The sequence below is a fragment of the Rutidosis leptorrhynchoides genome, chromosome 4, assembly GCF_046630445.1.
Source record: "Rutidosis leptorrhynchoides isolate AG116_Rl617_1_P2 chromosome 4, CSIRO_AGI_Rlap_v1, whole genome shotgun sequence".
Taxonomy (NCBI): domain Eukaryota; kingdom Viridiplantae; phylum Streptophyta; class Magnoliopsida; order Asterales; family Asteraceae; genus Rutidosis; species Rutidosis leptorrhynchoides.
Window position 1 is genome coordinate 546179977 of NC_092336.1, and position 13226 is coordinate 546193202.

Genomic DNA, 13226 nt, shown 5'->3' on the forward strand with positions numbered 1-13226 from the left:
AGTTTCAAAGCTTAAATCAGAGTTGTGAGCTTCATCTTGTTGCTACCGAGAAGATCAAGGAACTCACGGCGGAGTTGAAGGGAGTAGAATCCGGCGAGTTTAATCCGGTGGAAAGGATCAAAGACGGATTCGCTTAATTCTGTATTTCAGTTCCGTGATTATTATCTGCCATTCCTAGACTCATGTTTGCAACAAAGATCAGTTAAATAACTAAAAGGTAGTGAAAATTGTTGGGATGAAAATGGAGATCTGATCGGAGAATGGAGAGAGAAATAGTGGGTTTTTTGTTTTTACTCAGTATAAATAAATCGACAAGGCCATTTACTAATGATATGGTTAAGATTAAGTTATCAAGAATTGATTTAGAATGGGTTCATGTGCTCAGTGAAGGCTGGGCGAGTCCATTAAGCGGGTTCATGAGAGAATCCGAGTTCCTCCAAACTCTTCATTTTAACTCGCTCCGATTAGGAGACGGGTCGGTTGTCAATATGTCTTTACCGATTGTTCTAGACATTGATGATGCCCAAAAGAATCGGATTTCTGGTTCAAATAGCGTTGCTCTTGTTGATGCTGATGATAACACTGTTGCTATTTTGAACAAGTAAGATGCTTTTTGTTTTGTTTTATTTTATTTTAATTTTTTGTCGTTAAATATTTAATATTATTATACTTGTATGCCGAGTATTTGGTTGGTAGGTTGTTGGCATTATTTGGGTAGGGATCAGTAGGTGTAGATGGTTGACAGAAGGGGTACTTTTGGCATTTTACACGGATTATGCTAGAAAATAGTTGATGAAGATTTATGAAATGAATTCTGATACTATCATGCATTGTGATTTTTTTTTTTTTTTTTGAAAGGCAAGAGACAATTTTCATTAAAATGTCAAAAGGAAACAATTATAAAGCTCATGCATGCATATGAATATATAATACAGTAAAAATATGTGATTTTTAGTAATATTATTGCTTTTTAAAAAAAAAAAAATCTGATACTTTGGGTCTGTTTTCAGCATACTCATGAAGAATTTAGGGCAGGATTGTGCTATTACAATTTTAGCACAATTATATTTTGGGCAGTTCCCTAAAGAAGTGTAAGTAAAAAGTTTAAAGGGGCAAGCTTTCAAAGTTGCTGATAAAAGGCTTACTTCAAAATGTTTCCGTTAGAGGATTCTGACTAGGTTGCCTGGTTAGAACGATGATGTAGTAGCTGACGTGTCTTTCCTAACGTTATGCTTGAAAATCTGGTATAGATTGCTTTTAGTATACTTTTCTAGAAGTGTGATAAGTTATTATATTTTGTTATCTCTAAGTATAAATCTAACCAAAGTACGCATTAGAAACAACCTGATTTCTGACCTCTCGCATTGCATTACCATAACGAAAAGATACTTTTTTATGCGATTGCACATTTGTTTATAGCACTTCCTTTCGGGGTGGGCTGGCATCATCTCACTAGTTATTAATATATCTTTGTTTTCTAGAAAAAAATATATTGAGAAAGTAGTTTGTTATAGTGGTACTTCAACTAATAGAGAAATGGTCATATTTTATATATATATATTTGATATAACATAAAATTGTTATAATTTGCTCCTTTTGGATATCAAGTCAAAATGACCTATATACAAATTTTTTTTTTTTGGCAAAAAACGAAAACTTCATAACAAAGGCGCTTTCTTCGGAGGATGACACAGAGGGAACACAAAGACATATATACATGTTGGTTGAATCTAATGTGACTAATGATTTAATAGTTAACTAATTTTGTGTGTTCATCAACTGGTATTTACTTTTTCGTGCTTTTTATGTATTTAATTGTTTAGCATTGAGATCTACAAGCACAATAAAGAAGAACGAATTGCAAGAACATGGGGTACAACTGCCCCTGGTCTCCCTTATGTGGAAGAAGCCATAACTGGTGCAGGAGATTGGTTGATTGGTGGTGATCTTGAAGTTATACAACCAATCAAGTATCATGACGGTCTTGACCGTTACAGACTTTCACCTTCCGAACTTCGTGCCGAATTCGAGAAACGTAATGCTGATGCAGTGTTTGCTTTCCAGCTCAGGAACCCTGTGCACAATGGTCATGCTCTTTTGATGACTGACACAAGGCGTAGGCTTCTTGAAATGGGTTATAAAAACCCTGTTCTTTTGCTCCATCCACTCGGGGGTTTTACAAAGGCGGACGATGTTCCGCTTAGCTGGCGAATGAAGCAACATGAGAAGGTTTGCAAATAAATTCATCTTAACAATTAAAAGTTTTTATGGACTGAAAATACACTTTAGGTGAATGTTGTTTTCTTTATAGCTATTCATGTATATTGTGTGTTTGACTAGTTAGAGGGAGACCATAATCCGAATTGCCCCTTTCATAAGTAAACAAGTGGAAGTTGCCATATTTATTAAGAGCCTTTTAATTACTTTATCTATTTTTTCTATAGTATAGTAGATTTTGTACTCAAATTCAACACATTAAGGTTTTAATGGATTCAAAAGAAGGGAAGAAACACGCGTATGCAGACCGCTCCTACATAACCTGGTCTGTTTTGACTTATACTACAAAGTTACCCTTTTTGACCCGTAGCACAATCCATCTGGCTTGTCCGTTTTGTAACTCCTTACCTTCGCTGTTGTTATAATGTACAATTATAGACATTCCCTAATTATTGCACTCTTGTTAGTCTTGGTACTAAAAGCTATGATTATATGGTTTCCATCATGAGTATGTTTTGTAATATAATGCCATTTATCGCCATATTTATTAAATTAGTTACCAAAGTCGATGATCAACTCACTCTGTACTGTAAATGGTTGCAGGTACTTGAAGATGGGGTTCTTGATCCAGAAAACACAGTGGTATCAATATTTCCATCTCCGATGCACTACGCTGGCCCAACCGAGGTGCAGTGGCATGCCAAGGCTAGGATCAACGCAGGAGCCAACTTTTACATAGTGGGCCGTGATCCAGCTGGCATGGGTCATCCAGTAGAGAAAAGAGATCTTTATGATGCTGACCATGGCAAAAAAGTACTTAGCATGGCACCTGGACTTGAACGCTTAAACATTCTCCCTTTCAAGGTACTTGCTTTATCAATTCATCACCTTTTATGATACATGCAAATAACATTTTCACTTTGATTATATTATTACATCTTTGGATATTGTTTTAAGTTACTGATTTGAGATTACTAGTTCAGGTGGCAGCGTATGACAAGAAACAGCAGAAAATGGAGTTCTTTGATCCCTCTAGAGCTCAAGATTTTCTTTTCATTTCCGGTACCAAGGTATGTGAAATGTGTTAACATATTGCTTCAAGTTATGCACCAAAAATATGTTAAATCGGTATTAAAATACGTAAAAGAAAACAATTCAAATGGATCGAAAGTTTGCCAAATGTGTATATTTGATGCCCAAAGTTGCCAAAATAATTTTATAATTAGATTGTTATTATTATAGTTATATAGTTAATATAGTGTTATAATTCAGTAGGCTTATAACTACCTTTAGTGGTTTGATTCTTGATTTAGAATACTAATAATGAAGTGTAAGAACAAAGATGATAATGGAGAGAAAGAAAGAAACACTTTGTAAGTGTGAGAAATGGTGCAAGTTTAATGCTTGCATTCATGAGTATTTATAGCCTAAAATCTCAATATAAAAATACATACTTTGTGTACCAAAATTGACTATATGTATACACCAAAATTGACTATCCATATCTATATTATTATTATTATTATTATAACACTCCCCCTTGGATAGCAATTTTATTTTGTTGAAGATCAACTATAAATTACTGCCTCGTTAAAAACCTTGGCCAAAGAAAAACCCAGTGGGATAAAAACTTTAGCTAAGGGAAAAAGAGTGCAGCATATAGTTGACTCCCCCTCAAGTAGACATTGTTGAGCTGTTACATCTTTTGAACATGCCTCATGCCAATATTATGAACATGCGTTCTGAAAATAGCAGTTGAAGATGCTTTGGTGAAAAGATGAGCAGAGTTCTTGCTGGATTGAACATATCTCATTTCAATCTGGTTGTCCTTGATGATATTTTGAGTGTATGAGAAGAATCTAGGGGGTATGTGTTTTGTTCAGTCACTTTTGATATATCCTTCTTTCATCTGTGCTATGCGAGCTGGATTATCTTCATAGATAGTTGTTGAACTTTTATCGCGTTCTAGTCCACAAGAATCAATAATGAGTTGTGTCATTGATCTTAACCAAAAACATTCCCGAGTGGCTTCATGTAATGCAATCACTTCGGCATAATTTGATGATGTTGCAACAAGTGTTTGTTTTTTAGAACGCCATGATTTTGTGGTACCTCCATTTAGGAATACATATCGAGTTTGAGATTTATCTTTATGAGGATTTGATGAATGACCTGCATATACATAATCAACCAAATCTTGTTTTGAAGCGTTAGAATAAAATAATTTTAAATCGGCAGTTCCTCAAGGGTATCAAAATATGTGTTTGATCCTGTTCCATTGTCATTTGGTAGAAGTTGAGCTGAATCTTGCCAACAAATTAACTGCAAGAGAAATGTCAGGTCTTGTACAATTTATAAGATACATAAGAACCTCAATTGCACTAAAATATGGAACTTCCGATCTGTTAAGATTTTCATGATCTTCGCAGGGATGAAATAGATCAGTGTCAATATTGAGTGATCTAACAACAATGAGTTTGTCTTTAAAAGATGTTTTAAAATCTTTTCGGTATAAGTTGTTTGATGTACAAGTTAACCATTAGGCATATGCTCAATTTGCAATCTAAGGTAATACTTGGTATTTTCAAGATCTTTCATTTCAAAATAATTCTTTAGAAGTTGAATGATTTCATAGATCTCTTTATTTGTTCATATGATGTTAAGATCATTGTTTTTCATAATAAAATAACATGGCAAATAAGTTTATGTGTATACACTTTTCTTATCAAGTAATCACTTAATCAGTTATACCACATACGTCCTAATTGTATAGACCCATATAAAAATCTTTGTGATTTAATAGAATACATTCCCTTGGGTTTTGTATTAGATGCTTATGATACCTTAACCCTTCAGGTATATTCATATATATCACTATTAAGTGATCCATACAGATAAGTAGTTACAACATTCATGAGATGCATTTAAGTAACTACCAGGTTGATTAAGTATCTAATAAGTAATTGTATCCATTACAGGAGGATAAGTTTTCCTCATAATTCATTTCCGGTCTTTGTGGGAAATCTTGAGTTACAAGTCTAGTTTTGCCTTGTAACTTCATTTGCACATTTCTTTTTCGGATAAAAATTCATTTGTATCCCATACGTTTCACATTTTTCAAAGTGATAACGATTAATCCGAAAACTTTTCTTTTATTGAGCGATTCTAATTCAGCTCGTATTTCTCCTTTTCATTGAGCTCAATCATGTCTATTTTGATATTCAATGACAGATTTTGGTTCTAGATCATCATCTTTATTCATGATGTCATTGTAATATTATATGAAAATATCTCATCAAGATTTTTTTTTTTTTTTTTTTTTCATTTCATTTCGGTTCCATAATATTGCATAATTTATCGCAATTTATGTATTTACATTTATCAATATCCTCTGCAGAAGGAATATTGATTTATGGTTCTTCTTGAACACTTTCTTTTATCTCATTATCAGCTGATTTTCCTTTTCTAGGATTTTTATCTTTGGAACCAATTTGTCTTCCACGTTTCAGATGTGGCAAAGACTCATGAGTGACATTATTGCCAGCTTTTGGAATTTCAATTCGAGCTGGAGCATTTCCTGCTATTATATATGATTTAGTCACTCTTTTGTATCTTTAAATACATAAAGTAATTAATTTGCAAATTCTTGCATATGCATTATTTTTTAACTTTCTTTTCGCATTCTTTTGTGCGAGAATCAACATACCTTAATTGATGTTCATACTATGAAACATCATTTTCTTTATTTTTCATTTCTCCCCCTAATCTAGGGAACAATGTTTCATTAAAATGACAATCAGCAAAACGTGCTGTAAAAACGTCACCTGTCATAGGTTCAATATACCTTAATATTGAAGATGTTTCATATCCAACATATATTCCCAACCTCCTTTGAGGACCCATTTTTGTACGTTGTGGTGTCGCAATTGGAACATACACTGCACAACCAAATGTTCTAAGATGGGAAATATTTGGCTCTTGACCAAAAGCAAGTTGTAGGGGGGAATATTTATGACTTGCACTTGGTCTGATGCGAATCAATGCAGCAGCATGTAAAATTGCATGACCCCATATAGATACAGGGAGTTTTGTTCTCATTATCAATGGTCTAGCGATTAACTGTAAACGTTTAATCAATGACTCGGCTAAACCATTTTGTGTATGCACATGAGCAACAGAATGTTCAACAACAATTCCTATAGACATGCAATAGTCATTAAATGCTTGAGATGTAAATTCACCAGCATTATCAAGTCTCACCCTTTTAATGGTGTAATCAGGAAAATGAGCTCTCAATTTAATAATTTGGACAAGAAATTTTGCAAATGCCACATTACGGCTTGATAACAGACAAACATGAGACCATCTGCTAGATGCGTCTATTAGAACCATGAAATATCTAAATGGTCCACATGGTGGATGAATTGGTCCACATATATCACCTTGAATTCTTTCAAGAAACATTGGTGATTCTTTCTCAACCTTAAGTGGTGAGGGTCTAGTTATCAATTTTCCAAGAGAGCAAGATGTACATGGAACCATTGTATCATGATGGATTTTTCTATCCTTTAATGGATGTCCATGAGTACATTCAATAATCCTTTTCATCATTGTTGATCCTGGATGGCCTAATCTGTTATGCCATAAACTGAATACACCAGGATCAATATATTTTTCGTTAACTACCATATGTATTTCTGGTACATTTATATGTGTATAATGTAATCCAGAACTAAGTCTTGGCAGTTTTTCAACCACATGACTCTTGTCAGTGATACTTAAATATTTCTCATTTTCTGTTGTCACTGACTGATAATCATACCCGTTAAGGTATATGTCGGAGAAACTCAATAAATTTCTGCTTGACTTGGGAGAAAATAAGGCATCATTTATTAAAAATTTTGTACCATTTGGTAGTATGAAATTTGCCTTTCCTATCCCTTTTATCAAGTTAGCAGGTCCTGATATTGTATGTATAGTTCCTTCCGTTGGTTTTAGATCAATAAAATATTTCTCGGATTTAAGTATAGTGTGTGTAGTTCCACTGTCTGCTATACAGAGATCTCCACCACTTGATTGATGTTGTATTCCAGCAAAATTCATATTGAACTTCATATATAAGAAATAAATAGTGAGTACATTAATATTACACAATATTTTAAACGCAAATAGATAGTACTGAAACATTTAGCAAACATAATGACAAAGACAGACGATATTAAATCGTTTATTTTTCAAAAAACACACAACTTAAACATTCAAGAAATCTTCATATAAATCAGATGGTTTCTCAGTGACTGTTGGATCAATATTATCCACAAAATTTACTTCCTTTTCTTTACCTTTCAGCGAATCCTGATACATCTTAACAAGATGTTTAGATGTTCGGCAAGTATTAGCCCAGTGGCCCATTCTACCACATCTGTAGCAAGATTCTTCAGAATTTTTAGAAGAATTTTCTTCAACATCTTGTTTAATGGGCTTGTTTTGTGGTTGATATTTATATTTTCGTGGATTACTATTTCTTTGACCACCACGGCCACGACCACGACCACGTCCACGCCCATTACCATTACCATAAGGATGGTTTCTACCATAGTTATGGCTTTTGGCATGATGATGGTGATGGTTATTATAACCACGACCTTGCCCGCGTCCTTGTCCCTGTTTATAATTATTTGCAGTATTTGCTTCAGGGATTGCAAGTGTACCAGTAGGACGGGATTGCTGATTTTTCATTAATAGCTCATCATTTTGCTCTGCAACTAAGAGATATGAATTAAGTTCAGGATATGTTTTGAACTTTAGCATTCTCAAATTTCTTTGCACTGTGATGTTTGCAGCATTCATTGTGGAGAAAGTTTTCTCCATCATGTCTGCATCACTAATTTCATGTCCACAGAATTTAAGTTGTGAACATGTATTATACAGAGCTGAGCTGTATTCATTTACTTTCTTAAAGTCTTGGAACCTTAATGTTCTCCATTGTTCCATTGCAGCTGGAAGTAAAATTTCTCTTTGATTATTGAATCTGCTTTTGAGACCTTCCCATAAAACATGGGGATCTTCTACAGTCACATAATTATTTTGTAAGCATTCATCAATATGTTGATGAATAAAGCAACATGCCGTAGCTTGTTCTTTTTCAGAACAAGTGTTGTTTTCATTTATGGTTTCAAGAATGCCCATTGATTTAAGATGCATTTTTACTTTTATAACCCATGGCATGTAGTTGTTTCCAGTTGATTCTAAAGGAGTAAATTTAAGCTTTTCCAGATTCGACATTTTCTATTATCAAAAATTAAAACAAACATCATGATAAATTAGAGTCAATTTATATTCATAAGTATATAAACATTAAACATAAATTTAATATAACATAAATGATAAGTAGGTGACAGTGTCGACCATGTGTAAGCAATCATAAATAAATGTTATATAACAAAAATATAAATATTAGTAAACATAAATGAAAATTTGGCGACAGTGTCGACCATATATTTTTTCAGGTGGTATAACCGACCTATATCATTCTGGTGGTATAACCGACCATATATCATTTTGGTGGTATAACCGACCATATATCATTTTGGTGGTATAACCGACCATATATCATTTTGGTGGCAGAGCCAACCATATTTAGTATTAAGATTATCGTGCTGATAACGTGTTATAATTCAGTAGGCTTATAACTACCTTTAGTGGTTTGATTCTTGATTTAGAATACTAATAATGAAGTGTAAGAACAAAGATGATAATGGAGAGAAAGAAAGAAACACTTTGTAAGTGTGAGAAATGGTGCAAGTTTAATGCTTGCATTCATGAGTATTTATAGCCTAAAATCTCAATATAAAAATACATACTTTGTGTACCAAAATTGACTATATGTATACACCAAAATTGACTATCCATATCTATATTATTATTATTATTATTATAACATATAGTTATATATTGTCTATTGAAAAGATTTTACACACCAGTTATCAATAGAAAGTAAGAACAGAAGATGCCGGCCACTTACATTAAAATATTGGAATTTGCGAACTGTCGTTAACGTGCATAAAATGGTTGTACATGGTGGTTACACATTGACTTTATAGCGATGGTTATTGAATTGTACAATATTTTTATGCACGTTAATGACAACCCTAAGGATCGTCGTTAACAAAATCCTAAAATACTTTTAACTTTTTTATTTGACACATACTAGTATATTACTACGTACTGCAAGCCTGCGTGGTTTGAAATCGTTTGTTTTGTCCACGTCCAGATGCGAACACTTGCAAAGAACAAAAAAAACCCGCCAGATGGATTTATGTGCCCTGGTGGTTGGGAAGTGTTAGTTGAATACTATGACAGTTTGGCTGCAAACGAATCAGGGAGAGTTCCTCAACCAATCCTTGCTTGAGTCGTCGTTGTAGATGTGCGGCATACAAGCAAGCAAGCATGGACCGAAACCAGAATATGTCCCGGCCAGCTTCGATATCCAGGATTATGCTGAGTTTTGGTATGTTAAAAGATCAATGCTTTAAATTGTTTGGTATGCAGTGTGGATTGTTTTTGTAAGAAAATGATTGCTACTTATCTGAATAAGTCGAGGCGCATTACTAGCCTCCATGTATAAAGTCTTGTGCTGGTTCTTGTGCACATTGTAACATATTGTAGTTTTTGTGCTTTTGACGCGGTATATACTTGGGTTTGAAACACATTATCGTTTATCTCAGATGTATGTTTTACTCAAATGTATGTTTTTTTTTTTTGTGTGTGACCGGTTTTAGCTTTTTCGTGACCAACCTAAGATATATCTAAGTCAAACAACCAATCTAGGGATCAGACCTTTGTAAATACATTAGGGCGAGTTGATTAAACCACTTGATTGTTGTGATGATGGTTAACCACTACATTATATATTTATTTATCATCTTTCATGACTTTTGACAATTGCATATACAATTTTGCTGAGGTTCATAACTTCTGCATTTACTTTGCTTGATGAGCCTCAGTATATTTCAATCCTTACCAAATTTTGTAACTTTTGATAAGCATTTAGTAAATGATGAAATGCTTGAAGTCTTTATTAAAAGCTATTTATTGATTTTGGCTGTAAGTCTGTCTTCTAAGAATAATGAAGATGATGATATTCAATTAAAAAAAAAGGTACTGGAGTAGGTGCATCATCAATATGTTTTTGAAATAGTTTTTCACATGTTTTTGAAATAGTTTTTGACATGTTGTGCTCTGGATATCTCTGTCCCTGAACATTATTAAAAGAAAGTACGAATTTATTGACATCATTAACTTTTAATGACTTTTTTTGGAGCAAGAGTACATGTTCGCATTCATCCAAGCTTCTTCAACATCGAACCAACAACCTCAAAGTTGATACTTCGTTGCTTTTGGTTCTCAATTTAGACGCCCCTCATTACTTCGCTTATGCTTTTCTGATGTACCATTTTCCGGGGTTGGTTCAAATATTTCATGTATCATTTCTTTTAAAGTTAGGTGATGATTTTTTGTGTTTTTGTTGGGCTTTCAAGCAGTCAGTCAAGTATCACATGCCCTCTATAATCTTTAAATCTTGATCAAGTTTCTTGGTATCTATAAATATGTATAGAATCAACAATCACACAGATTTAACTTCAATTAGCGGAATAACCTTGCTTTGATTAAAAGTGGTTAGTCACGGAACATTAACAACATATCTACTAATACCTACAAAGAGTTTGGTCGTTTCATTTCATAGAGTTCGTGTTTTGGCCAAGGAAAGTTTGAGTAAAATGTCAAATAGTTCAAGGGTACAATATGTAATTATTTAGGGGTAAATGTTAAAAATGTTTAGAAACTTCGAGGGTTAATATATAATTTTTCAATTTTAATATAATTATTATCAAGGTTGCAGAAATCGGTTCTCGGGGAGTTCTCGGCAGGGCCTCCAAAACGAGAACTCGGGGAGTTATCGGTGGTTGACTTTCGTTGACTTTTGAGATTTTGCCGAGTTTTTTTCCGAGATTTGACCGATTTACCGAGATTTGACCGATTTTTTTCGAGATTTGACCGATTTTTTGTCGTTGACCGATTTTTTGGCCAATTCCAAAACGAGTTCTCGGCAGGGAGGTCAAACCGATTTCTCCCCGAGAAATCGGCCGAGTTTTCCGATTTTTGCAACACTGATTATTATTAAACAAAATCACTCAATTTTTTGACGGGATTTATATTTTTATTTGATGCGAGTTAGGTTTATCCGTCATCACCGTTAAACTCGAAATAATTTTACGAACAATATGAAACTAATTATATTCAAAACGGAGCGTTTTATATACTATATTTTATACATATATAATAAACAAACTCAACTAATTCTATCAAGTGGATGGCTAGAGCAAATGATAAGCTCTTGAGTTTGTAAGGGAAAAGATTCGAGTTCGATTTTTTCTCTCCCGTTTTTCGCAATTTTTTTACTCACTTCTTGGTCAACATTACAACAACAACAACAACAATACCCAATCCCATGAATGCAGGGTATGAGGGAGGTGGAGTGTAGACAATCATTCCTCGAACCCTAGATTAAAAGGAAGTCCCTAATCCACCCGCGGGTATAGAACCCGTGACTAGATAAGATCGTCCCTCTCTCTACTCGAAGAGCCAAGAGATTGCTTCCTAAAGGACCTCCGGCCAGGAATGCTCCTCCAAACGAAATAGTGCGGGCAAACGTAACTGTAAGAGTTATGTGTAGAAATAGCAACTATACAAAGTATCCATAAAAGAAAACACATATAACAGTTATGCACAACAGTAGGACAAATAACATGGATAATATAATGCGCAGAAATATGTAAATCCAAGTAGACATGCAAACAATCAAAATACACCCACCCTCCACACACACACACACACACACACACACACACACACACACACACTCTGTAGCGACCCGACAAAATCGCCATTGACGGCGCCGTTAGCTTAGGTCCCGTTATGTGGTCATAGTCCCTAAATGAGACGCGTTTGACCAAAATTATGTCGCATTCATTTGAAACGTGCATGACTTGCAAAGTTTTAAGTTACCAAACGGTTCGACAAAAAGTTTAAGTTTACAAGAGAGATAAAGTATAAAAGAAATAACTTGCGACATAATAAGTTTAAAATCACGGTTGCAATAAATAGCGTAAGTATGTATGTATGCTTGACTCCAAGCAAGTAATCAGAGTGTATGCATGTATGCTTGACCCCAAGCAAGTATGAGTGTACGTGGAAACATGTATCAAATAGCCATTCATGAACCTGAGAAACATATAGAAAACTGTCAACGAAAAACGTTGGTGAAATCATAGGTGTATTTGTAAACGTTGTTTTTGAACCGCAAGATTTTGTATAGTTGATTATCCAAATCGTTTGCATTCTAAAAGTACGTTCGCGAGCACCCAATTATCAAGACTTAACTGTTTTGTACCCTGTTACGTAGTGTTAGAACATACACTAAACCCGAAAATATATTTCATCCGCTAACGGTAGCGAACCGTCCGAATGAGGCTCGTCAAGCCCATGTGATCACATAATATAAGTTCACATTTACACCCTGCAAGTGTAACTAATGATAATTGAATTGAGGCTTTTTGTTTTAACTCGCTGTGGAATGTTTGTTTTCGTATTTGTGTTCAAAGCATAAAAGTATGATACGTATATGTTTCTCATCCCATGATTTAAAAGTATAAAAGTTGTTGAAAAGATGAGACTATAATCTCACCTCGAGTGCACGAGTATAAATGTACTTCACAAAGTAAACGTGTGCATGAAAGTTGTTTAGTCTTGACCTAAACAAGTAAGTTGCATCAATTACCGGTTACGATACAAGGTCGGACGAAAGGTGTTCAATTAGTCCTATGGCTCGTTACGACTCGATTATATAGCATGTGAATCACGTTGTCAAGTTTCATGCAAGAATCAAGTATAAAAGAAGATTAGAACGATTTCATAAGTATTTGGTTAAGTTTGACTAAAAGTCAAAC

The 13226-nt window shown here is 34.2% G+C and overlaps 1 protein-coding gene across 1 annotated transcript; it reads left to right on the forward strand.

The window, feature by feature from the left end:
• The first annotated feature begins 330 nt into the window (after window positions 1–330).
• LOC139839664 (ATP sulfurylase 1, chloroplastic-like) lies at window positions 331–9962 on the forward strand. Its single transcript, XM_071829796.1, has 5 exons — window positions 331–601; window positions 1824–2229; window positions 2821–3081; window positions 3201–3287; window positions 9491–9962. The coding sequence occupies exons 1-5, from the start codon at window positions 333–335 to the stop codon at window positions 9626–9628; spliced, it is 1161 nt and encodes a 386-aa protein (XP_071685897.1). The 5' UTR covers window positions 331–332; the 3' UTR covers window positions 9629–9962.
• Window positions 9963–13226: the final 3264 nt, after the last annotated feature.

What these genes read in the sequence shown, in the direction of transcription:
- LOC139839664 (XM_071829796.1), top strand. Translation starts at nt 333, where the DNA reads ATGGTTAAGATTAAGTTATCAAGAATTGATTTAGAATGGGTTCATGTG. An exon ending in ACTGTTGCTATTTTGAACAA is followed by an intron (nt 602 to 1,823) that starts GTAAGATGCTTT and finishes TTAATTGTTTAG; the next exon opens with CATTGAGATCTACAAGCACA. An exon ending in GAATGAAGCAACATGAGAAG is followed by an intron (nt 2,230 to 2,820) that starts GTTTGCAAATAA and finishes AAATGGTTGCAG; the next exon opens with GTACTTGAAGATGGGGTTCT.